At 44.4% G+C, this 27,773-nt stretch overlaps 1 protein-coding gene across 4 annotated transcripts in view; it reads left to right on the forward strand.

Annotated features, from left to right (window-relative positions):
• LOC127449630 (transforming growth factor beta receptor type 3-like) overlaps nt 1–27,773 on the forward strand; it is a 228,145-nt gene that overhangs the window by 164,793 nt on the left and 35,579 nt on the right. For all 4 annotated transcript variants that reach the window (XM_051713153.1, XM_051713152.1, XM_051713154.1 and 1 more), the window contains 6 exons: nt 5,114–5,261; nt 13,444–13,633; nt 14,628–14,920; nt 15,802–15,957; nt 16,797–16,940; nt 23,636–23,812. In XM_051713153.1, the coding sequence (XP_051569113.1) occupies nt 5,114–5,261; nt 13,444–13,633; nt 14,628–14,920; nt 15,802–15,957; nt 16,797–16,940; nt 23,636–23,812 (1,108 nt within the window). The remainder of the gene's footprint in view (nt 1–5,113; nt 5,262–13,443; nt 13,634–14,627; nt 14,921–15,801; nt 15,958–16,796; nt 16,941–23,635; nt 23,813–27,773) is intronic.

The raw sequence follows: 27,773 nt of genomic DNA on the forward strand, positions 1-27,773 counted from the left end.
TATCTCGACAACTGGCTAATCTTAGCTCACTCTCGGGACATGTTGTGCACACACAGGGACTTGGTGCTCTCACACCTCAGCCGACTAGGGCTTTGGGTCAACCGGGAAAAGAGCAAGCTCCTCCCGGTTCAGAGCATCTCATTTCTCGGTTTGGAGTTGGACTCAGTCTCGTTGACAGCGTGCCTCACAAACGAGCATGCACAGTCGGTGCTGGCCTGTTTGAAGGCGTTCAAACAGAAAACAGCGGTTCCACTGAAACTCTTTCAGAGGCTCCTGGGGCATATGGCATCCTCAGCGGTGGCCACCCCGTTCGGGTTGATGCATATGAGACCGCTTCAGCACTGGCTTCAGAGACCTGCAAGTGTTCTCTGTCAGCGAAACGTGCCTGGAGTTCGGTCTGGGCTACTCTCATGTGATCTTGAGACCCCGACCGGGCTATGTGCCCAAGGTTCCCATGACCCCTTTTAGGGACCAGGTTGTGAACCTGCAAGCGCTGCCCCAGGAGGAGGCAGATCCAGCCCTGTCGTTGCTGTGTCTGGTGCGTGCTTTATGTATCTATTTGGATCGCACGCAGAGCTTTAGGATCTCTGAGTAGCTCTTTGTCTGCTTTGGTGCACAGCGGAAAGGAAGCGCTGTCTCCAAGCAGAGGATCGCCCACTGGCTCATTGATGCCATAGCTATGGCATATCATGCCCAGGATGTGCCACCCCCGGTAGGGCTACGAGCCCATTCTACCAGGGGTGTAGCAGGGAGGGACACCCCCCAACTAGACCTGGTCGGCCCAGTCGGATAATCCCCCTTTTTTTTTAGGGAGTGAAAAAAAAAGAAGGGGAAAAGAGGCCACGACTGGGCTAGCCTGTCTCTATCTTTTGGGTAGTCGACTTGTCCCCTAAGGGCCGTTCGACACTCTAACTATGTTCGATAACTATGTTGGGGGAGGTTACGTGTTGGCCTGGTGCGCTGGCTACGAGACACACAGTTGTCTGCCCATCACACACCGCCAGTTCACGTAACACAGTTCAGCCAGTTGCGGCATTTTGTATAGGGACCCCTAGTGTCACTACATCGACACAACGCCGAGTGAGTGACAGATAGGGAACATCATGGTTACTTGCGTAACCTCCGTTCCCTGATGGAGGGAATGTGACATTGTGTCCCTCCTGCCACAACGCTGAACTACCCGCTGAAATGGCCAGACCTTGTCTCGGCTCCTCAGCATAAAACCTGAATGAGTGGTTGCATACCAGCTCCTTTTATACCCGTATGTCCGGGGGAGTGGCATACAAATACCACTCGCCAATTTTCATTGGCCTTTTATCAAAGACCAGAGGTTTCTCGGGCTCCCAAGAGTGACCTCTAGTGTCACTACATCGACACAACGTCTCGTTCCCTCCATCAGGGACCAGAGGTTACGCAAGTAACCATGATGACTTCCCCTGCAGAACCATGTAGAATACCGTCAGTGGCCATTATCCTGCCTTCAAATCAGTGACAGAAATGAACGGGGACTTGGTGCAAAAATCCCACTGAAAGTTAAAAATGCCCCCAAAGGGGCCTGGGTAGTTCAGTGAGTATTTACGCTGACTACCACCCCTGGAGTCTCGAGTTCAACTCCAGGGTGTGCTGAGTGACTCCAGCCAGGTCTCCTAAACAACCAAATTGGCCCGGTTGCTAGGGAGGGTAGAGTCACATGGGGTAACCTCCTCGTGGTCGCGATTAAGTGGTTCTCACTCTCAATTGGGCGTGTGGTAAGTTGTGCGTGGATTGCGGATAATAGCATGAGCCTCCACATGCTGTGAGTCTCCGCGGTGTCATGCACAGTGAGCCATGTGATAAGATGCACGGATCTCAGAAGCGGAGGCAACTGAGACTTGTCCTCCACCTCCTACATTGAGGTGAGTAACCGCTCCACCATGAGGACCAATAAGTAGTGGGAATTGGGCATGCCAAATTGGGGAGAAACGTGGATTAATAAATAAATAAATAAATAATTAAACAAAATGAAAAATCTGGGGGTAAAAAAATACATACACTACCGGTCAAAAGTTTTGAAACACTTGACAGAAATGTTTCTTGTGATCTTAAAAATCTTTTGATCTGAAGGCGTATGCTTAAATGTTTGAAATTAGTTTTGTAGGCAAAAATATATTTGTGCCACGATATTAATTTATTTCATTGTAAAACTAAAATTTATTTAAAAAAAAAAGTTTTTGAAATGGATGACTTGGACCAAATAATAACAAAAAGCAGCCAATAAGTGCCCAACATAGATGGGAACTCTTCAATACTGTTTAAAAATAATCCCAGGGTGATACCTCAAGAAGTTGGTTGAGAAAATGTTAAGAGTACATGTCTGTAAATTCTAGGCAAAGGGTGACTACTTTGAAGATGCTAAAATATAACACAGTTTTGATTTATTTTGGATTTTGTTTAGTCACAACATAATTCCCATAGTTCTATTTATGTTATTTCATAGTTTTGATGACTTTACTATTATTCTAAAATGTGAAATAATTATAATAAAGAATGTGTAAGTGTTTCAAAAGTTTTGACCGGTAGTGTATACCGTAAACAGATTGTATGTATACATAACATTGCATAAAACATAAGATGGAAGCACTCAGATAGAGAATCTATGTTAATATATTGATTACATAAAAAATATTTTACATACATTTTTAAATGATTATAATACAAATGCCCTCATAAAGGTAAAAAATGCCCCTGAAAATCAAATCCGAGGGGGCAAATATTGCCCCTTAAAGGAAAAGTTAATTTCTAAAACTGCTTCAAATACTCCTTTTTTCTTCTAAGTTTCTTAGTCATAGTCAAACCACAGTTTGGCATTTCACACTGCGCTTAGCCCTGGGTTACTGTTAGTTTAAACCCTGATTTTAGCTCTATAAAGAAACATTTCACACTTTTGTAAGGGGGTTTGCACTGCTTTTAACCCTGGCCTTTGAAAGGGTTAACATTGCTTTTTTTACCCCATATTGTGGTGCTATTAGGTGTACAGTGTGAAATGATGCGGTGTTAGAATGTTACAGAAAGTTGTTTAGCAACAGACAATCAATCATGAAATTCTTTTTATTAGCTCATTTAATATTCACAAGCTTTGTACAGTCACAGGAACCTTCACATGCTGCTTACATTCTCTGTCTGAGGTTAACTGATTAAATGGCAAATGCAAAAACTGGTGTGATGAAGAAACAGTATTACTTTTTACGTGTGTTCGTGGTATATAATATACCACGACAAAACCACTAGTACAACAAAGAGCCTGTTTACACAAAATCCGTGACGATTTTGCGAGACGAACTTCAGATGGAATGTCTATTCACATCGAGTCTGTAAAAAATTAAACAAAAAATTATTTCACCCCTGTATAGTAGGTGGCGCTCTTGCTGTTCTACAAACAATTATACCAGTCTCCTGCCCGCACGTATTTTAGAGCTCCTTGGCCCGCACCCTTCAGCTGACAATGCTAGAGGTTCATATATTTAATGCTGTTAAAACATTTATTTACCTAATTTGGCATAACAGTTTCATTATGTTCTTTCCAAGGTGTTGATGCATTTTGAGGATCTATAATTGTTTATTTATTTATTTTTTTAGTAAAGTGCATTGGTAGATATTTATTTGCTCATGTATTTTGCTACAAGTATATTCAAAGTGGACTCCCAAACCCAACTTTTTTTATAATGCCTGGATTAATGCCTGAATAATACTGTATAACACAAGGTACAGTGATATAAATACATGTGGAATCATGTACATTAAGAATAACAGTTATACTAGTCTCACTGTCTTTTCTTTATTTAAACTATTGCAATACTTTGTTATATGACCCTTGCAATAAAATAGCAGTGTGGTATTGCAATTTGTTTGTCTACATGAAAATATTGTATGTAAAGGGTCTTTTTATGGGATTTTACTATGAGCTTAGTGCAAACGAATTGCCGAACCTCGCTGCCATTTTTAATGCCATGAAAATATAATAGGCACAGTGATATATTAAATAATGTAGGCTACATTAAGACAAACTGCCATAAGCAGACTTTAAAAAACAGACCGGGTTTATGTTTTGCAGTACAATTCAATTGCAGTTCAGGTTCATGAATTGCAACAATTTATTTTTAATTATCTAATTTTTGGGGCTGTGGGGGGTGGGGTGTATCAGCAACATGTCCAATGCCGGTGTTTGCCAGTAGATTAGTGCTACCAATGCGCAGGATTCAGCAGCTGCAGCGACTTAGGAAAAATGACAAAAAGCTCATCTCAATGGTCAGTCAGTTTTCATCGCAGTCTGGAAAAAAAAAAAAAAATCAGACCAATATTAAAAGAAAAAACTCATCTTATAGCCTATAGATGATTCTGACATTCCGACTTGAAGGCAGCATTATTCCATGTGAGATGACTGGGCAAAATGTTTTAGAAACTCATAACCATCATCATAATAATCATTTTAGCATATGATAATTCTGCTGTTCATTTGAAAGTGAAGAGTTACAACACCCAAAAGCCTGTCGAGACATTTCAAATAAACAGATATTTCATTTCACATAAAAATTATGTATAAATGTGTTGGTGTTTGGTGTGCATACTTTGCATGATATTTCTCTGTAGATAGGTGTGTTTAGTATCTTAGTCTGTGTATGTGTGTAAATCTGTGTTTTTGTGAGGGGTGTTTATCTTTGTGTATACTGTAAATGTGCATGCATGTCCCTCTGTGTTTGTCATATTAGTTTATCATTGTGTTTCCACCAGTCCTGTAAAGTTTATTTGAAGATAGGCAGGAACTAGGGTTTTGTTGATTTTGGTAAACTCTGCTAGGTAAAACTTTCCCCACCTCCACTGATATCACCCACTGTTGCCTAATAATGAGACAAAAAATGAAAAACAGATCTAAAGATAGGCATGTCATGATGGATCTCAGCATTATGTTATGTGCTCTGTTGCACGTGTCCTGCTTTTTTATCTGGGAAATGGACCAGTTTTTTTAATTTATTTTTTTAAATCAATTGGCCAGACACAGAAAGCATGTTAAAACTGCAAAAAAAAAAAAAAAAAAAAAAGTCTCTCTCTCTCTTACTCTCTCTCTCTCTTTGAGTAGTGCATTCCAGGTGGATGTTTTCGTGGATTTAAGACCGCTGGATGGTGGCGCTCCTCTCCATCGTGACGTTGTGCTGCTTCTGAAATGTGAGAAGTCTGTGAATTGGGTGATCAAAGCCCACAGCGTCATCGGCAAACTGAACATTGTGGTATGGGATTTAAATCGATAAAAACAAAAATATAGGCTATGTGCAAAGTACTGTATTTACTATACCTGGAATGACTTCAAATGCCTCATTGCTCCTACCAGCTCTTTACACTGCAAAAATGGCTGCGGTGAACAGTACTGCATAAATCAAATGCAGTCATACTGTATATTTAGTGAGGTTTATGCTTAAAACAAGTGCAAAAAATTTAAGATCAATAGTCTCTGAAAACATGGTTTAATTGTTATCTCTTTTTTCATATATTTTTATATTACTAGTTAAGTTCAGTTTTGCTTCACATGTAATTTCATCTTGAAGAAATTCAGAAAAGAGTCAGATTATTGTTTTTTTAGTAGAAATACTAGTTTCAAATACTAGAAATACTATACTTTAGTTTCAAACATGGCTCATCCAATCAGGTTTATTATGAGGTACTGGTTTGAGTCTTTCTTTTATGTGTTACATAATGTGAAGCTGTTTTTGCATTGAAGCCAGACTTATGATTAATTTGTTTTGAAAAATCCTATCTAAAAAATAAAATACCAAAAATAATACAATGACATAAATTTCTATATAGTATGAACTATATTTATTTTTAAGTATTAAAATCACAACATGGTTAAATAATATATAAAACATTTTGGGGTTGAATTTCCAAAAATAATATATAGTGATATACTGTATATTGTTACCGTGATATAATATCACTCCTATAAAATTTTGGTCATGCCGGCCACCGCCATTTTTGTTTTGTGATTCTGTATTCTCATACATTGAACTCCATATGTAATTCTGGTTACCCTTTAAACTGTGTGGAAGGGGCGTGCAACAGACAGCAAGTTGCTCCAATGAACTGTGTGATCTATCTCAGCAGGCCCGGTTTTACGGGGGTGTTTGAGGGTGCTAAAATGTTTGTACATTTAAGAATATTTCTTTACGTTGATTTAGTAGCATTTAAACAATTTCATCTTTAAAAAACATTTTTTTTATATGATACATCTCCACTTTATACAGAGCACCCCCAATATTTTCAGAAGCACCCTCAGTGATTTTGATATTGAACCGGGCCTATATCTCAGTCTGGAGGCTTGTCATCAGATGGAGTAATAACAGAAGGAGGAGTGTAGTGAGTTTTTCTCCAGCAAGAGCCTTTGAGTGTTTTTATTTTAGCATTGGTCTGGCACTTCAGAATACGAATTATGGGAGCGTCTGGCTGCTGGTTTCAGATAGCACAGCACAAAACTGTGAGCTCAAACCAATGCAACTGTCACTACACTGCTCAGCTCTTGGAGAACTTTTATGTGTAAGTTTATTACACATAAAATGTGTAATTTAATGGTAAATATTTGGGCTTTTTTATGTGCTGCTCATAAGAAATATGCACTGTTTTAAGGCACTGTCATTCAGCACCATTTTCTTTTTCTGCGTTTTTGTGCTCTTACCTTAATTGCATAATTCCTTTATTGAAAACAATGCAGATAACACATGCAAATAAACAAAATTATCAGCGAGCAGATAAAGTGTTTTAAGGTTTGTAAATGATAATTTATGGATGCGAGTAGAATAAAGGGGAGTACTTTATTGCCACATGTACAAGTACAATACTGTTCCTATATATGTTGATCTTAAATGCATACACAATACATAAGACACCAAAGCAATACAGTAGACAACACCAAGCAGCAAGGCAATAAAGAGGTGTGATGTAATTAAAAGTATAGATATCGAGCAAAAAGTCAGCTGTATTAACTGTAGATGCACAACTGCACTGTACAGAACAACCTGTTATGAGTGATTGTGAGAAATTTGTGGGAAACAAGTCTGGGAATGAGGGACAACTGCTCTTCTCACTATCAGCAGAGAACAATAAGCAATTGTAGAATTCTTCTGTAATCTGGCAAATCTGACCTATCAAAGCTCACATGAATAAAACCTGCTAAATTGGTCATTGGCTGTCAGAAGCAGGCATATAGATGCAGCATGTCTGAATGTGTCAGAGCTGCAGAAATATGTTGAGCTTCAAGATAAGTTGTCAACAGATCACATTATGGTAAATGGAACCAACAAGAACCACAGCATATTGTTAAAGAGTCTCATTGTAAATAGCTCCATTAAAGATTAAAGAAACTAATTTGGCATTGGACAGAACTACAGTTAAAGGAATATTCTGGCTTCAATACAAGTTAAGCTCAATCTACAGCATTTGTGGCAAAATGTTGATTACCACAAAAATTAATTTTGACGTAAAAATCTAAATTATGGGTTACAGTGAGGTACTTAGAATGGAAGTGAATGTGGCCAATTTTTGGAGGTTTAAAGGCAGTAATGTGATGCTTATAATTTTATAAAAACACAGAACTGTATTATCTGAGCTGTAAAGTTGATTAAATAATCATTTTTACAGTCGTTTTAGGGTTTGTTGACATTACAACATCATGGCAACAAAGTTGTAAAATTGGCTATAACTTTACATAGAAGAGGTTAGTACTGTAAGTGATGTTTACATGCATACTGTTTATGTCGTCTCGGTTACGTACGTAACCTAGGTTCCCTGAGGGGAACAAGATGCTGCATATGATCGCTGTGGGACACCGTCCGAGTGTCACACGGTCTGAAGCCCTTATACAATCATGGCAATTTATTGGCTGATGGCATTTAAGTGACGCCCCCTAGGGAGCTACGTCACAGGCTCCATAAAGGTGCTCGCTTTCGCACCATCAAGTCAAAAGGCACAAGCCTATGCAGCTGCTAGAGAGTATGGCCAGCAACACAGTTTCTTGTTCCCCTCAGGGAACCAAGGTTGCATATGTAACCGAGACGTTCCCTTTCTGAGAACTCAAGCTGCATATGATCGCTGTGGGAACAAATACATTCACGCCATGCGAACAGTAGCTGCCAACTGTCTAAGCCCGTGTGGCAAGCATATAGTGGCGCACAAGCGAGCTAAAGCATCTGAATTAAAAGGAACTATGAATTTACTCCTGTTCCAACAGAGTGCACCTGGGAAGCAGGAGTCAATCCCTTGTCCAGATTATAAAATCTTACAAATGTATGCAGAGAGGACCACCCTGCCACCATAATTTCCTCCAAGGACGCACCTCTAGCCAAAGCCCATTAGAATGCCATGCTCCTCGTAGAACGGGCTCGAATACCAGGGTGAATGTAAACTGCGTGCTTTGTAAGCACTTGAAATTGCATCAGTAAGCCAATGAGACAGTCTTTGCTTGGACACAGAAACACCTCTGTTGCAGCCACCAAAGCACACAAACAACTTCTCTGACTTATGCCACTGGCTAGTACGGTCAACATAAACTTGCAGCGCCCAAACTGGGCAAAGCATATGTAACCTTTCATGCTCCTCCAACTCAAATTGGGGAGGAGAGAAAGCCTGAAAATGAATGGTCTGCGAGTGAAATGACGTAGAAATAACCTTGGGTAAATTGCCAAACGAGGTCTTAACACAACTTTTGAATACCCTGGCACAAAATCCATACACAGTTAGACAAATCATTGACTTTCTTAAATGATGCCAATGTCACTAGCAGTGCCATCTTAAGAGTCAAAAACTTATCAGAAACTATTGTCAAGGGCTCGAACGGAGCACCCGAGAGCACCTCTAAAACAACAGATAAATCCCATAAAGGAATGTGGACAGGATGAAAAGTCTAAGCCTGTGTACCCCATGCATAAAGTGAGAGACAAGAGAATGTCTACAGAAACTCCATTGATAACAGAGACCACTATAGCGGCAACATAGACTTTAAGCGTTGCCGGGGCTCCTGCTAAAATTCCAGCACTTTACCGACAGGGCAGTGAACTGGATTTTCACTTTGCGCTGTACACCAAGAAGCAAAAATACGACACTTAAACGTATATAGCCTCCTCGTTGATGGAGCTCTAGCATTTAGAATGGTATCAACCACAGCGGGGGATAACCCATCATTCAAAAGAGCGCCCTTTTTCCAGGAGAGAGACCAGAGTCGAAAACCATACTTGAGATGGCCAATATGGTGCCATAAACAGAAGCCGAACCCGATCCTCTCGAACCCTCTGCAGAACTTTGTGCAGCAGACTGATCAGTGGAAACGCGTAAAGATGTGCTCTCGGCCACTGATGTGCCAGCGCATCGATGACCAGTGGTGCCGGGGGTGAAAGGGAAAACCAGAGGGGACATTGAGACGTCTCCAGGTCCACTTCTGCTCTGCCGAACTTTCTCCAGATTTGTTCCATAATCTGAGGATGTAATGTCCACTCTCTGGGTGTCAGGACAGGAGAGCCACCCCCAAGTTAAACCGGCCCAGAACATGTACTCAGCATGGATGAGGGCACACCCCTCCCTGGTGATTGATGTAGGACACCACTGTCCTGTTGTCTGCCTGGATGAGGACATGGCTGTTCTGAATCGCCGGATGGAAAAACCTTAACGTCAGCAGCACTGTGAACATCTCCAGGCAGTTTATGTGCCAATATTCCAGCTAGCCCATCCAGACTCCATAGGCTGGATGACCTTCATGTTCAGCGCCCCGAACTGTGGAGGAGGCATCTGTTGTTATCACTTTGCGGCTACACACCTGTCCCAACAGAATGCCAGATATCAAAAGGCGGGTCCGTTTCCATGGCAGTAGAGTTTGGTAGCACCCACACGTCATTCTGAAGGAACAAAGCTCATATGTCAGTGGTTTAAGTCCCTTTGTGGAGTTCATCCAGCAATGAAAAGGTATTGTATGCAACATGTCCAGGGGAAAGAGCCCCAAAAGCCTGTGAAATTTTCTCGCAGGGAGATTACTTTCCACTCTGAACATCGCTAGACACTGGTGTAATGACCAAATGCAAGCCGGAGACAGGCGAACCTGCATTGCCTGCGTGTCCAGATCCACTCCTAGAAATAGAGTCTGTTGCCTTGGCAGCAGGCCACTCTTGTCTAAGTTTACACACAGCTCTAGATTGCTCAAATGGCTGAGAATGACATCTCGATGTTGGGCAGCCAAAGTCTCTGAGTGAGCTAACACCAACCAATCGTCGAGATAATTAAAAATGCCTTGAAACCTCAAGTGTGTCAGAGCTGCATCCATGCATTTTGTGAAAGTTTGTGGTGCAAGTGCAAGTCTGAACAGAAGGACGCAAAATTGGTATGCTTTGTCCCTGAAAGTGAATCTGAGGAAACGCCTGTGCTTTGGCGCAATCTGAATATGGAAATAAGCGTCCTTCAAATCTATTGTCACAAAACAGTCCCCCAGCTGTACTTTATTTGTTTCTGTGTCAGCATTCTGAATTGTTATTTCATTAGGGTGAAATTCAAATGTCTCAAATCCAGAATGGGACGCAAGCTGCTGTCTCTTTTCGGGACCAGAAAATAACATCTGCAAAAGCTGCATTCTCTCGGGGAAAGGGGAAATGTCCTCTATTGCCCCTTTTTCTAAGAGAGAGGGAATTTCCCAAATCAAAAACAGGGCTTCCCGAACAGAAACGTCTGTTGGAATAACCCCATTGAATACTGGCAGAGCCCGTCTGAATTGAATGACATAATCATGCTCTATCGTTCAAAGTAGCCAGTTCAAAATGGCCTGCAACTGCTACCAAGCTGCTAGACAGGCAGACAGATGAATTAATGCATGGCTCTCACCTGTAGAGTGACATGTGACCACTAGATGGCGTGCATGGCTTACTTTTGACGACTGCCCCACAACCAGCAGCAGAGCGGAGGGGGGCCTTCCTTGCATTAAATTCCATTCAACTGTGGCTGGTTAAATGGGATTTAATTATGTTTCTGCTTTTATTGTATTCAGACATAAATGATGAGTGCCCTGAAATGCATTTACAGCAGGGATGCCGACAGAATAAACCTTTTCCCTGGTATTTTGAATGGGGAAGAGTGTGTGAACATTTGGAGTAATGTTTATTTGAGAAACTGGTTTGCCACAATGGCCCCAACGTTCTTTATGGGGGGACAGTGTGTGGTGCTTATGTTCACTGTGTGTTTTGAGTACACTTGTGCTTGATGAACATCGAATTCTGTTATGCATGTCTCGAGACCTTTGGTCATGGATACAGAGGCTGTATTTTGGATGCATTTTTTTAATGTTCACTCCCCAGCGCAAGCTGCGGGGGGAAACTGAACCATATTCTGGCCGGGTGTTCGAGGCATGTGCAAGGGCGAACTCATCCCAATACTGCCTGAAGGGCAAACAGGAGAGAAACAGGAGAGAAACGGTCCAGTTTCATTAGGGGCTCACCCTTAGTTTCACCACAAGTCCGTCAGGCTTGCTTCTGGTGTCTTGCCGGCCATTTAAAAGGGGCCGGGCCAACATCCAAATGCCTAAGCGGACACGCCCATGATGGCGGTAACGAACAAGGACCCAAATCCCTCTGAGGGGGTGCAAAACTCGTCCGGCGCCTTATGCCGCTCTCAGGTGGGATGTTGCGAAGATGCTGAACGAAGAATGCACTGGAGCTGCAACTGGCTTTTCTCTCTCTCTGCAAGGAAGCATCTGCTAAAACGCGGCAGTCTTTTACAGCACAGAATTTTTCCACCACCGACTGGATTGCATCACCGAACAGCCCTGATTGTGACATAGTAGCGTTCATTAGGAAGGCCTTGTCCTTGTCACAAATACCCATGAGCGTAAGCCACAGATGGCATTCCACCACCACAAGGCCTGCCATATTCCAACCAACGGCACAAGCAATGTGTTTGGTAACTCTCAGCACCAAATCAGAAGCCCGGCGTAGTTCCATGTCGGCCTCAGCATCCTGCCCAGCTCCATCATCTAAATCTCTCATAAAATGGGCTTGGTAGGCTTGCAAAACTGCCAGCGTGTGCAAAGCTGAAACCGCTTGACCTGAAGCCAGGTAGGCCTTGTTCGACAAGGACGAAGTCATCCTGCACGGCTTTGAGGTAAGAGTAGGCTCTGACTTCCATGTGGTCACTGAAGAAGGAGAGAGATGGGCTGCCAGTGTCTCCTCCATCGTCGGGACCTAAGTATATCCATGGTCGGAAGCTCGACACACATTAGAAAACTCAGAGGCCGACTGGTTTGTAATCCTGACCGAGTAAGATCCCAGGACTTTGAAATCTCCCGATAGAGGTCCGGGGAAAAAGGGAGTGGCCTACAAGGTGTAGTTGAGTGTTGGCCTGCTAAGAAACAGTCATCCAAGAAGGATTTACGATCCTCCGACTGAGTTTCATCCGGCCAGTCCAGGTGCAGTTTCTCCACTGCAAGTGTAATAACCTCCAGCAACTCTGTAAAAGTTACAGAGGGCCTTGAAATCCGACTGCTAGGAGGCAAGGCCTCAGCCTGGCCGGTGGCAAAATCCTCGGAAACCAGCACCACCGTAGATATGGCGTCTTCGTCCTCAGTGCCGAAGGAAACTGCTGTGCGTGCCTCAGGACTAGGACGCAAATGCCCATGTGTAATCTCCACAGGAGAACGTCGAGCCGAATCCAGGGAGAGTGACAGAAAGACCCGAAGTTCGGCCTGCTGCTCAGCTCCCATCTCCTCGGCGTCCGCGCCGGCCTACCACAAGTCACACGGCTGCACTGTGCTGGCAGACATGTGGCCAGCATGAGCACGTGGCTTGACTGAATCCTTCCAAAGGAGGCAAGCCTTTCATGGAGTGTCCTGACATTCATCAAATCACACTGCGGGCAATCTGAATCCTCCAATGCGGTCTCCGCGTGGCGAAACCCCAAACAGGAAACTCACATGTCATGGGAATCCTCAACAATGATGAACCGCATACACGGAGGTAAGCACTTCTTAAAATCCGTCCTGTGTTGCCTCTCAAAATGGAGAAATAATAATCCTCACTTCGACATGAGTCGTTAGTACAAAGTGGAACGGACTTCCAAAATGGCGTTGGGGATTCCTCTGAGGGGAAGCGCTTAGGGGAGTTAGCGAGTGGATGTTAATAGTGAAGTGGAATGCAGCCTGGTACTCTAGGTGCTACAATAGTGAAATGTCCTAGCACTGTTAGACTAAATATCTGCATTCTTGGAACACCTTTTTTCCAATCACATTATGATTAGAACTAACTGTTGTATAAACCACTGTATTTCTTTTCTGACCCTTTATTAATTTCTCTGTTCTAAACTAAAACAAAGAATGAGCATTTGTGACTGTATTCCTTTGTATGTCTGTATGTGAATTGAATCTGATATCCTGCTTTTCCCTTCTGTCCTTCTCAGACTTCAGACACTGTCCGTCTGACTGAAGCCACTGAAAGGCTAATGCAGGTGTCAAAGACAGTGAAGCAGCAGCTGCCTGCAGGACCTCAGGCTCTGATCCTGTGGGCAGAGGAGAACGGATTCAAACCCGTGACTTCCTACACCAACACCCCCGTCGCCAACCACTTCAACATGCGCCTCAGAGAACAAGGCAAGAGTAGTAACCAAAGACAAGAAACATACAGCATAAGATATCTTATTTAGTTTAGTAAACACAGATATTTTAGATGTAGCTCTACAGACTATTTTGATAACAGAAGTGTCATATAAATGCATTAACCTGATTGCCATAACCAGATTAAACCAATATTCCAGTTTCTAGAAATCTTAAAACAGCTGGCATATATCTGCATTAATCTGAATTTTGGGTAATGTTAAACCTTATTCAGAATAACTACCTTGACTGAACATTCATTTATATCTGTGCATGTCAAAACAAAGGTAATTCTGGGTGATATTAGATTGTGGAAAGCTATTGAAGAAACACATTTTTGGAGCAAAGAGGGGACTGGATATTTTTTTAACTAACATTTTACAAAAATTAAAATAAGACTCTTGTGACCTACATTTTGCAATTCATCATGCTTGTGTGTGTTGTTGTTAAGGACATTACTGAAAATTAATGTTTTGATTGAAATTTTACTGTAAGATTCACTGTAATTAAATGGCAAGAGTGAGCATCTTTAGTATTTCCAGTAGAGAATAGCAGGAAAAGAATGTGTATGTCTGTGTTATTGGGATTTTGCTGATTACATTCTTGAACTTTCCAATAGCAAAGAAGCATGTAAACATCTTTTTCAAAAGCCTCATCCAGAATATGGACAAACGGAAGTGGATGTAAACATGGTCAATGTAATTTATCAGAATATAATTACATTTATTTGCATTTTGGGCACAATTTAAAACCTGTAAAGCCTACAAAGAGCAGTAGTGTATATATTGTGTGCTAATTTTAATTGGTTTTAGCTGTGTTTGCTTTGTGTGATTTCCTTGCATCTACATTAACAACAAAAAAGTGTTTAAAATTATGTATACAAAACAATTACCTGGGTCATGCCACAAACACCAGTCTACTGTCTGCTACTGTCTGCTTCTGAAGATGTCAGGCCAGATTGATGATTTAATCTTGATGCTTTCACTTCCAGATCTAGGGATTATGGATGATGGCATGTTCCCACCAGAACTGTCTATTCTCCGCAATGCTGACTCACTTCCTAAACCCAGCACCCAGGACTCCCCTGTGTGGACGGGGCTGCCCTTCCCTTTCCTGCCCTCCCTGGAGAAAGGTCTGCCATTCCCACCTCTATTACCATCTCTGGAGGAGCGAGTGTATCCGGTTGGGGCTCCTGAGGAGCAGCAGGGTGCTCAGAGCATAGGATTCAATGTGCAGTGTGAGAAGAATAAGATGGTGGTCAGCATTGACAAGGAAACACTACAGGTATCAAACAAAATAACTGACCAATCAGTGACAAGTGGACAACCTTTTGTTTACAAGGGTTAAAGGTTGGTGCTTGTCACAGTTGCAGTTTGAAGTGTCTAAGTAGCAAGAAAAAACAGAGCAAAAAAGAAAAAAAAAAGGTTGCAATTTCGAGATATAAAATCGCAAACAAGAAATTAAGTTGCAAACAAATGAACACACATTGGGCCTTATTCAATGAATATGAGCTGAACAAATGTGTGTGTAAATTGTTATTAAAACGATCCTTACGTAAATTGTCCCTTTCAAAATCAATGGGACAATTTACAAAAGAATGCATTTACACACAGATTTGTTCTGCTCATGTTTTATTAATAAGGCTCAATATATGTAACTCTTTGCAAAAGTGACAATAATGCACCATGACTATTATACAACATTGAAGCTGCTGCAAGGAGTTCAAAGGGCACAGTTAGTGCTAAGAAAGGATCAGGTAGGGATAGTATTTAAAATTTTTGTAGGGATGTATGAACAAAATGAAGAGGTTAAAGAAGCTCAGAAGTGTTGCGTGTGAACCTAGCTGATGCAGTGTGAATATTCACAGACTGTGTGGGTTGTATGCACTGACGTCAGTCCTGCTGAAACCAGAGGTGGCGTAATTGACCACTTCAGAAGAGAGAGAAAACCCTTATTTTACAATCAAAATAGTTATGGTCAGAGTTAGACCAGGACCAGATTGCAAGTCTTGTTTGTCAGTGGGAACACGCATTATTTTTTGTTAAATGTTAAAATACGTTATGGATCTCAGATTTGAAGTCAACATTTTGATAATAGATCTTGTGTGATATGTTGTCAAATGTCAAGAATGTTTTTTAATTTATGTTTCCTTAATGATCTCTCAGGCAAATGGGTTTGGTAAAGTCAATATCACTCTTCAGGACTCCCAATGTAAAGCAACCTCCAACACCACCCACTATATACTGGAGACTCCCCTGTCTGGTTGCCAAACCACTAAATACCCCTCCCACCCCAGCCCGGTGGTCTTCTATATCAATTCAGTGAGTACTAAAGCCAATGTTGAATCAATAATCTCAGACCATGTAATCTAGTCTTTGTTAGTTTTACTCTGTCTGATATGTGTTGGTGTTCAGACTCAGCTGAGATGCATTGTCCCCTCTGACATAAGGTATCTTTTTTTTGTGTTTTCTTGTCCAGCATGTGTATTATCACGCACTAGGGACGATTCACTTCCACACTGATCTTCTGCGATAATTTCTAACGGAAATTCCTAACACCACATTTTAGCCTTCGAGCCATTAGAAAACTGGGCGACCTTCCAAATATTTATCCTTTATTCTGAACTCTAAGCCTCAGGGGCAATTAAAAAGATGTGACCCATATGGTCGGGGTCTAGAACTGGCTCTGAGAGAGATTCAGAGAACATCAAAGGAGGTTGTTTGCCATGACAGTTCTGTGACAAATTGGCAAGTCTTGTGTGAATAAATTTCAACATTTCACCTCCGTGGGACAATGTTCACAGGCCTCTGTCACATTTGAATCCACAGACTATCCCGAGCTCACATGGGGAGGTGATTCTCAAATTATAATGTGAATGGATTGGCTTACTTTTTCTAATGAGAAGAACGGAGAGGGTTTTTTTGTTTTGTTTTTTTTTTTCATCTGCCCTTGGAGTAACTTCACTGAAATTGTGCATTCCCAGACCTTTGGCAAGAATACATTTAGGTATCTCTGGCTGTATCTGCACCAAACAGCAGACTCAAGCAATGTCATTCCAAAGGAAAGTTTTGAGGAGGAAATTTGATTGTTAGGAAATTGTTGCTTTTTACCTTACCTTAATACTGAGCAGTTGTGAGCTAAGTGTGTTTGTGATTGATAGATTGTTATTAGCCAATCAGAACAACGGGATGGGAGTGGCTGGCCTGTTGAATATGAAGATCTGGAGTTAGGAGATGTATTCCCAGGAGACACGGAGGTGACAGCAAGAATTTTACCAGAGAGCGGACATCACACCACTATCTTGGTATGATATTTATTTACATGTTAAATGTGCACTCATTAATTTTTCCTATATTAACTCAATACTCAATAGTAAAATAAATAGTAATTTTGAAACATATGTATATAATCATGACCACTGACATGAGATGAAGACTCCAGTCATATCAGTAACCTTATAAAAGCTGTTTTATTTTACATGGAGAGGGTCCCGTCATGAGGGGTTGCCATGTTATGATCACATGACCTCAGTATAATCTCAGTAACCGCCCTGTTTTGAGTGGAAATATGTCACATGGTCTTACCGAGTCTTGTCGGAAGTATGTCATGTGGAGAAGTCCCATGGTAGGTCCTATCCAACAGGGGAGGAGTTCTGCAAATACAGTGACTGGGACAAGGACGATGCAGTTTACCGACAGGGAAACGATTTAGTGGAAGATATATCACATGTGGTCACCTATGGGGAACCAGCGCATGTGGAGCACCTACCCCAGTACAGGACTTAGTTAGCACATGTACTAGGCCGGCAGCGAGTTTTCCGCAAACTCGCCTGCCACAGGGTTAAGGAGGAAATTCATCCAGGGATCACAACTTGTGAACACGACTGGGAGTCAAAAGCGCACGTCTTCATCTCATGGGAGGGGAAAGGTGCTATGCGCAAGTGGTACACCCGGCCAGCTGTCCCATAACTTACCTGCTCGTACCTGACAGTACATGGGATGAGACCGGCTCAAACCGGAGATTATAAAACCTCACAAAGGTGTTGGGTGTTGCCCAGCCTGCAGATGTCTGCCAAAGAGGCGCCATTGGTCAGGGCCCAGGAGGCTGCCACACTCCTAGTAGAGTGGGCTCGTAGCCCCACGGGGGCGGCCTGAGCGTGATATGCCATCACAATGGCATCAATGACCCAATGGGCGATCCTCTGTTTGGAGACAGCGCTCCCTTTCCGCTGTCCGCCAAAGCAGACAAAGAGCTGCTCGGAACTTCTAAAGCTCTACGTGCGATCCAAATAGATGCGTAAAGCACGCACCGGACACAGCAACGCCAAGGCTGGGTCTGCCTCCTCCTGGGGCAGCGCTTACAGGTTCACCACCTGATCCCTAAATGGGGTCGTGGGAACCTTGGGCACATAGCCCGGTCGGGGTCTCAGGATCACGTGAGAGTAGCCCGGACCGAACTCTAGGCATGTTTCGCTGACAGAGAACGCCCGCAGGTCCTCTACCCTCTTGATGGAAGTGAGCGCAGTCAGGAGGGCAGTCTTCAAAGAAAGTGCCTTAAGCTCAACTGACTCTAGGGGCTTGAAGGGAGCTCCCCGTAGACCACGAAGGACTACAGAGAGGTCCCACGAGGGGATGAGGCACAGTCTGGGGGAATTCAACCTCCTAGCTCCTCTCAGGAACCTGATGATCAAGTCGTGCTTCCCCAAATACTTACAATCTACTGCATCGTGATGTGCCGAAATGGTGGCTACATACACCTTCAAGGTGGAGGGGGACAGCCGCCCCTCCAGCCTCTCCTGCAAGTCAGGGCATACCAAAGTGGGCAGTGGGAGGATTCCCAGGAAGCAAATAGGTCTACCTGTGCTCGACCGACTCGACTCCAAATCAGCTGGACCACCTGGGGGTGGAGTTTCCACTCTCCCCTGAGCGTAACCTGTCGTGACAGCGCATCCGCTGCAGTGTTGGGGTCGCCTGGGATATGAGTGGCTTACAGTGACTTGAGGCGCTGCTGACTCCAGAGGTGGAGACAGCGGGCGAGTTGTGACATGCAACAGGAGCATAGGCCGCCTTGGCGGTTGATGTACGCTACCATCGCTGTGTTGTCCATCCGGACCAACACATGCTTGCCCTGGATCAACGGCCGGAGCCTCCGCAGGGCAAGCAGTACTGCCAACAACTCAAGGCAGTTGATGTGCCAACGCGGGCCAGTCCAAGAGCCGGCGACTGCGTACCCGTTGCATACGGTGCCCCAGCCCACCTTGGAGGCGTCTGTCATAACCACGACGCACCTGGAGACCTGCTCTAGGAGAACCCCTGCCCGTAGAAATGCTAGGTCGGTCCAAGGGCTGAAGAGGTGGACAGATCGGCATGATGACCACACGATGTGTCCCGCAGCGCCATGCCTCATATGTATCAACCCGAGTGGTGTGGCCACCGCTGAGGATGCCATATGCCCCAGGAGCCTCTGAAAAAGTTTCAGTGGAACCGCTGTCCTCCATCTGAACGCCTTCAGACAGTTCAGCACTGACTGTGCATGCTCATTCCTGAGGCGCGCCATCATTGATGCTGAGTCCAACTCCAAACTGAGAAAAGAGATGCTCTGAACCGGGGAGAGCTTGCTCTTTTCCCAGTTGACCCAAAGCCCCAGCCGGCTGAGGTGCGTGAGCACCAGATCCCTGTGCGCACACAACACATCCCAAGAGTGAGCTAGGATTAGCCAGTCATCGAGATAGTTGAGGATGCGGATGCCCACTTCCCTTAGCGGGGCAAGGGCTGCCTCTGCGACCTTCGTGAAGATGCGAGGGGACAAGGACAGGCCGAAGGGGAGGAACTTGTACTGGTACGCTTGGCCCTCGAAAGCAAACTGCAGGAAGGGTCTGTGTCGAGGTAAAACCGAGATGTGGACGTACGCGTCCTTCAGGTCTACCGCCGCGAACCAGTCTTCAGACGCTCACTAGAATGCGTTTTTGCGTCAGCATCTTGAAAGGGAGTCTGTGCAAAGCCTGGTTCAGTACTCGCAGGTCCAAGATTGGCCACAACCCACCACCTTTCCTTGGTACGATGAAGTAGGGGCTGTAAAACCCCTTCATCTCAGCCAGAGGGACAGGCTCTATCGCACCCTTCCGTAGAAGGGTAGCGATCTCCGCACACAAGGTAGCGGCGTTCTCACCCTTCACTGAGGTGAAGCGGACGCCGCTGAACCTGGGCGGGCGCCTGGCGAACTGAATCACATAGTCGAGTCGGACAGTCCGGGTCAGCCATTGCGACGGGTTGGGAAGCACAAGCCACGCCTCCAAGCTATGAGCGAGGGGGATCAAGGGGATAATCTCGTCGGAGGCCTCGCGGCGGGGTGGAGCCTGAGATGCCATGTCGAGAGGGCTCGTGCCCCGTGGCCGTGCTGAGTCCAGGGACATCGAAGCACTTACCTGGCTCCTGCTACCCACCATAGGATCGGCCCGGGGAGGGGGGAGGAGGAATATCATTCCCGCAGTCCGTCGGAACCAACCTGATGTGGGCATGTTCATGCCACAGCTGGGCACGCAGGGGCGGGGGGGCCGCCCCTGGAGCACCATACCTGCCATTAAGGAACGACGGCCGTGAGCACCGGATATGTGACCCAAGGAATGAGGAAACCGCTCCCTTTGGGCATGCAGCGAATCAACGAAAAGGCAAAGGATTCTCCTCCCAGCCCTCCACCGGGGGATGGAGTGGTCTGCTTACCATCTCTAGGCCTGCAGCAGGTCTCCACATGCCTGGGTTGCCCGTCGCAGGGTTCCTCGGGTTCTTGGCAGCCAGCCCTGAGACGGGTGGCGTCTGCTTCCTGCGGGTGGCTCCACGCCGGGGGCAAGCTGTGGTGGAGCCGGTGTTGTTGTGGCAGGAGGACGCCCTTGGTGACGAACAGACGAGGTGCGAGGTCTTGAACCGCGCTGATGCAGGATGTGCTGAATAGCCTCCGTCTGCTGTTTTGCCGCCGAGAACTGCTGGGCGAAGGCCTCAACGGTGTCGCCGAACAGGCTGACCTGGGAGACGGGGGCATCAAGGAACCGTACCTTGTCAGCTTCCCACATCTCGACCAAGTTAAGCCATAGGTGGTACTTCTGGACCACCAGGGTGGACATTGCCTGCCCAAGAGTCCGCGCCATGACCTTTGTCGCCCGGAGAGCGAGGTTGGTCGCCGAGCACAGCTCCTGCATCAATTCCGGGTCAGAACTACCCTTGTGCAGTTCTCTTAGCGCCTTGGATTGGTGCACTTGCAGGGAGAGCCATGGCGTGCAGGGCGGAGGCGGCCTGTCCAGTGGCACCGCAGGCCTTAGTTACCAGAGATGACATAACCCTACAGGCGCTGGAAGGGGGTCTCAGGCGGCCCCGCCAGGTGCTGGCATTTTGCAGGCACAGGTGCACCGCAACCGCCTTATCCACCTGGGGAATCGCAGTGTACACCCTAGTAGCCCCACCATCGAGAGTAGTGAGAGCGGAGGAGCTCAGAGACCGGGTCCGGGCAGTGAAAGTTTTCCGCCACGACCTTGTGGGCTCCTCAAGCACCTACGGGAAGAAAGGGACTGGGGCGGGGCGCGGCCGTGAGTGGCGCTCCGGGCCCAGAAACCAATCGTCAGGCTGCGAGGGTTCAGGGGAGTGGAGGGTTCCACTCCAGCCCGACACACGCAGCCGCCCAGACAAGCATGGCTGCCAGCTGCACGTCAGGCTGTAACTGGGCGACCGCACCCAAAGGTGGAAGCCCAGTCGAGTCCTCAGCGTCAGACTGGACAGCCCACTCTCCGATGCTGCAATCGAGAGCTCATCCACTTCGTGAGCGCCGAAACGAGATCGCGAACTCACCCTGAGACGAGCCTGGGGAATGGGAGGTCTGTGGGGAGTTACCCGGGGGAGTGGCTCCCATTGGGATCCCCAAATCACCCCCAGTGCTAACCGACACGGCCTCAAACCCGTAGGTAGAAGGACCGAGGCGGGGAGCCGCTGGGGTGGTCTTTCCCTCTAACGAAGGAAAAACCGTGACCGCAACGTTGCCATGGTCACGCTCTCGCAGTGTGAACATGACCCATCCACAAACGCTGTCTCCACGTGGGCAGCGCCCAAGCATGTAAGACCGCGATCGTGGCCATCGGAAACGGAGAGGTAACGACCGCAACCAGGAAATACACACAAAAGGAGAGGCATCTTTAAAAAAACACTCTCTGTACTCTTTTAGAAGGGAAATATACTCTTTCAGAAGGAAGAATATACTCTATTAGCTGCTGAAGCACCCAGGAGCATTCTCTGCACTTCACCAGTGCAAGAGGGGGAGAAGCCGCTGTAATGCGCCATAAATCCAACAGCTTTTCGAGGTGAATGGATCAGCAGAGTAATTCAGCTCGCTGAACACAGCCGCTCGGCTCCGAAGAGAAAATCTGAATGAGTGGTTGCGAGCCAGCTCCTTTTATATCCGTATGTCTGGGGGAGTGGCATGCAAATTCCACTTGCCAATTCCCATTGGCCTTTTTTCAAAATCAGAGGTGTTTGGGGCTCCCAAGAGTGACCCCTAGTGTCACTACATCGACACAACGTCAAGTGAGTGACAGATAGGGAACTACAATATCACTGGTCACTGAAGTCTATTGTGTTTGAATGATGCTGCATTCACAACACTAGGTGTCAGTGTACGTCCAAGACGACAAGTTCCAAAAATTACGGAGTGCACCATTTAACTTTTAGTGTTTATTTGTTTTATTATATAATGAGAGTGAATTTTTTTTTCTAATTAAATAGAGTGACGGGGGAAGCAGCTTTTACTGTCCCTTGACATGCCTGATAAAAGCTTGTTGATCTGTATAGTCTTAATCACCAACCATCAATACATTAATAAATGTATTTTGTTTTATTATATTCTATATCACCTGATATAACTGATGCTTCAGATTGTCCTAGTAATAATTTCTTGACTAAGTAAAAGTAAAAATTTTCTTATGTTTTCTGTAAGCTTTTGGTTAGCAGGAAAACCAATTAGCCTGCTAAACTAGAATACCATGTGTAAGCTACTAGACATTATCTTATCAAACCCTTGTAGAATTTTAAATATTCTTTTGAATATTTTTGCCATCACACCAGAAAATGTCTAATGTTATGTTCAAAGTAATATCCAGACAAATTAAATGAACTATGTTGTATTTTATGCACATTAAAATACTGCTTAATTATGACTTTATTTACATGATCACCTTCAGCAAAATAATGCAACAGGTGCATCTGATTAGGTATCGCAAACATCGTTTATTACTGCCAGGGGGAATTATTTTGATAGGTGTTTGAACTTGGCCCAACACTCAGAATCTGTCTTTACTAAACTCCTCCTGACCTGCTTAATGGGAAAACTGCCACTCTGCTCCTTACTGTACATCTGCAAAGATATTCTCTTTCTCTGTCCTTCATATTTCCCTTCAGTTGAGTTGAGTTCAGTTGAAATGTCCTGTTGAGTTAAAGTAGGAAACTCTACATGGTGCAGGCCAATCTGCGTAAACCAATCAGGCAATTACACCCTTCTGTCAAAACATATAAAACAGTTCTCACCTCAACGGATTCGACTCAAGTTCAGCAGCACAGCCTTGCATAGCATTCACCCTCCTCCTCCCCAGCATCAAAGGTCTAGATCTGCTTTACGGGGGGGTTAAGTGATTTTGTTCAATAGCAGCATGTCTCTCATCTTAGATGCAGCACCATTCCAACAGAAGCAGCATTTTGACTTATTTCAAGCAGCAGCAGCAGCATCTCTCTCTTCTAACAGCAGCAGCATATTTATTAATGTCAAGCAGCAGCAGTGTGCGCAAAGCAAATGTAGTTTGCAAGAACAAGCCTACTCCAATGTCATTTACATTAATAAAATCTTTTATAAACTTCTCAGAGAGTTGTCCTAACTAAACTGCCACTAACACTGATTCTCTAAGGGCTCCAGTAATGTCAAGCGCTGATGTCAGATTTCCCACTCTACTCTCTGTTTCTCTCTCCTCAGTTCAACTGCACATACAGTAAGAACCAGGAGACCCCAGCTGATTTTGGACCTGATGATATCGCTGAAGACTCTGTGGACAATGTAACCTTGAATATGGAGCTGTATAACAATCCCTTCCACTACCCCAGCATACAGTCATTCCTCACCATCACTGAGAACAGGCCCATCTATGTGGAGGTATTCAACTACACTTGTGCTTATACATATACATAAATATAGTACATATACATATTAGGGCTGAATTAAAGGGTTAGTTCACCCAAAAATTTAAATTCTCTCATCATTTTTTCACCCTCATGCCATCCCAGATGTGAATGACTTTTTCTTCTGCTGAACACAAAGATTTTTGAAAGAATATTTCAGCTGTGTAGGTCCACACAATGCAAGTAAATGGGTGCCATATTTTTTTAAGCTGTCTCCTGAAATGAAACGCTAGGTGTTTATAAGAAATAGATCAATATTTAAAACTTTTTCACTAAAAATATTCGCTTCCGACCAGCTCGTTGATGAGGGTGGTGTTCAAACTGCCTCTCACATCACGTATGTGCAATCTATTTCTTACACACACCTAGCGTTTCACTTCAGAAGACATTAATTAATCCACTGGAGTCATATAGATTATGTTTATGATGGCTATATGTGCTTTTTAGAGCTTCAAAAATTCGGCAACCATTCACTTGCATTTGTTATGAATATTATTTATCTGAGTTGTAATATTTATTATATATTACAGTATATTTATAATTAGTTTATAATATACTAAATTATATTTATTTTGGGACCTCTCTCTGTAAATATTAATATTCAGTAATTGCTATTAATACGATTAATTAACCGGCACATCAAGTAAATTTTAAGCTATTGACAGCCTTAATACATAAACATGTAGACACTGGACACAGCCTTCTAATAAAGAGGTTTTGGCTATTTCAGCTAAATATGTTACTAGCAGGTGCATAAAACAAAGTATGCAGTAATACAATCTCTTTAGACACATTTTAAGTAGAATGGGGGACAGAAGAGCTCAGTGACTTTCTACGTGGCACTGTCACAAGATGCCACCAGTGAAATGGTTTACCAAGTCTGTTGTAAAGAACTTGACTGGCCTGCATGCTGCAAGTCAGGCTTCATCTCCCAACATCAGTACTCTTATGTCTATGGGAGCAAATCCAACATCTAGGATCTAGGAGCAAATGGAGGAGCAACTCCCAATTAATGCCCATGATTTCAAAATAAATGTTAATCAAGCACATGTAGTTGTAGTTTGTAGGTATCCACATACTTGGACATGGAATGTATGAATATACATATACACACAGTTGCTATATACAGTACTGTGAAAAAGTATTTGCCCCCTTTGTGATTTCTTCTATTTTTGTGTATTTTTCATACAAATGTTTATTAAATTTGTTTTATTTTCAAAGGAGATATAACATAAAACAAAGGCAACCTGAGTAAACACAAAATATAGTTTCCAAAAATGTATCATTTTTCACACAGGCCCAGTTGATGTTGGATAACATGTTTGCTTCAATAATTAACATTATCATTTAAAAACTGTATTTTGTGTTTACTCAAATTGCCTTTGTTTTATGTTAGATTTTGTTTTAATTTTTGAAACAATTTAGTATGAGATATACCAAAAACAGAAGAAATCAGAATGGAGGCAAATAGTTTTTCACAACACTGTATCTCTACACATCATTTTGTCTAATACAAACATGTCCCATATGTGGTTTATGATGGAAAAGATTCCTTTGGGGCTCAATAAAACCATTTTCAATGCTGTAACCACATAAGGGAACCTAATGGAATAATTGAATGAGAAACCATATACACACATACAAGCACTGCCAAAAACACTTGAATTAACAAAATCTGCTTTTACCCTTTAGCCGTCATGAGTGCTTCTCATTGTATATGGTTTCATGTTACTAATACCATAAGCGGCTAGTTTCTGAATGTGTCTGATCTGTCAAACACTGTTCTGTGTGTATATGAGAAAGTATGGCTGCAGGAGTGCATTCGTGTGTAAAGATGTCTCCCTGTTTAATGCTGTGAAAGAAGTCAGCAGTCTGCTGTGTGTGTACATTTAGTCTGGACTGACTGCATGTCTTAATGTCATTAGTCAGTGGGGTTTCGAAGGGGGCAGGTCAGGCAATATTTGATCTCAGTGAATGCTTAGGTCCCAGTTTTACATCTTTAACTCTTTGTCTTCCTGGGATAGACAGTGGTAAATTCAAGTGTCCTGAATTACATGCATTTTTTAGTTAGATACTGTATTTTCTCTGTGTTCCACTGAAGGTCTGGCTCATAGGCCAATGAAAACATCAGTGTGGAGGTGATGTTTTAAAATGTCTGTGGGCTGGTGCTTTTGATTTATGGTCATATAAGTAAAGGATCATGCGCTTATTTAACCTAACTTGCTACATCATGACATAATGCAGGATTTGAAGTCATTGACACCAAGAGTCAATGGTTCAAATGGTTCTGGTCTCGTAAACCAAACCTGTCACTGCAAATTTGATTATGCAGAAGTACTAATGACATTTGAGAGCTACCGTGGAGGACAGATTGTGGGGGTATGAGGGGGTATGTGTGGTGTGGGCATGGCCGAGTGATGTCTGTGGAGAACGAGGATGGAAGAGGAAGAAAAATAAGGATTGACACCTGTGGGAAATTATCTCTAACAGCTGTTCTGTGTTTCAGTGAGAGCTGGAGAGGGATAAAAAGGGTGTCCAGACTGCCAGAGGAGAGAGACATGCACAACGCTGACTGAGTGTGATTCTGTTTGGGCTGAAAAGCCATTTGTTTGTGTATTACACTGAAAGAGTGATGTAAATAAAAAACTCACATTGGATTGTTTACTCAGCTCCCGCTTCCTCCTTCAGAGTTAATGAACCTTGTCAAAGTGTTGCCAAAACCCTGGATTGTTTGGAGGAAGGAAACGCCATCATGGAGTCCTAGCTGCTGGCTGAAATCTGTAAGGCCCTTGCCGGCATCCACCAGGCTCAAAATCAGGCTCTGCTTGAGATATGCTAGGAACAGGAGCAGTGGTTTCAGGCATTGGTCTAGGCTCAAGCAGAGGACTGGCAGGTGTTGCGGAGCTTAGTACTCCAGGAGGGATCTGCCACCACGACCCCAGCCGCGACTACGGCCATTCTCGCTAAGATGGGACTGCAAAATGACCCTGAGGCTTACATCGAGCTGTTTGAGTGGATGGCCGAGGCATGGAAGTGGCCAAACACCCAATGGGCGGTCCGCCTATTTTCGCTGCTGACTGGGGAAGCCCTACTTGTGGCCCATCAACTTCCGGTTAATAACCTCCTGGTGTACAAGGATTTGAAAAGAGCCATCTTGCAGCATGTTAGCTGTAGCCTGGAGCAGTATCACCAGTGCTTCTGGTCACTGACGCTTGGTGAGCACGGCCGCCCGTTCACTTTTTCCGACTGCTCTGTGATGCCTGCCGAAGGTGGATGCTGGCTGAAGATCGCAACGCAGAGGAGATACTCAATCTGGTGGTACTTGAGCAGTTAATCGCCTGGCTACTGAGAGGGACAGTGGAGTGGGTCCAGTGCACCGACCAGCATTGTTGGATGGGGCGGTCCAGCCGGCTAAGGACCATATGGTGGTGTATTCGGGGGCCGGCAGGCCCTCTTTCTCTCTCTCTCTCTCTCTCTCTCTTCCATCCCCCTCTCCTTCCCCTCATCCTGTTCTCCTGGAAATGGGGAATTCCTACCCCAAAACCGGTTACCCGGTCCCGTGGGCTGTTCAACGTGCCGGTTTCCCCTAACCCTCTCCGCTCTCCCCCACAGTCTGGTGAATCTGCTGCCGTGGGTGTGGGTGTGAAGTCTGGGCCGGTCTGGTGGTTCTGTGGGAAACCTGGGCATTTCCAGGACTGATGCCCCATGATAGAGGTGGAGACATTGGTCCAGGACCCTGACGCGCCACAGGCCGCCCCTGATCGAGCAGGATCATGCCGGACACCTGTGAGTATTAAGGGGCGTACATATCAAGCCTTGGTGGATTCACGATGCCCCACGATGGAAGTGGAGACATTGGTTCAGTTCCCCGATGTGCCACAGGCCACCCTCGATCAAGCAGGAGCTTACCGTATTCCTGTAAGTATTAAGGGGCG

The sequence above is a fragment of the Myxocyprinus asiaticus genome, chromosome 12 (assembly GCF_019703515.2).
Source record: "Myxocyprinus asiaticus isolate MX2 ecotype Aquarium Trade chromosome 12, UBuf_Myxa_2, whole genome shotgun sequence".
NCBI classification, from domain to species: domain Eukaryota; kingdom Metazoa; phylum Chordata; class Actinopteri; order Cypriniformes; family Catostomidae; genus Myxocyprinus; species Myxocyprinus asiaticus.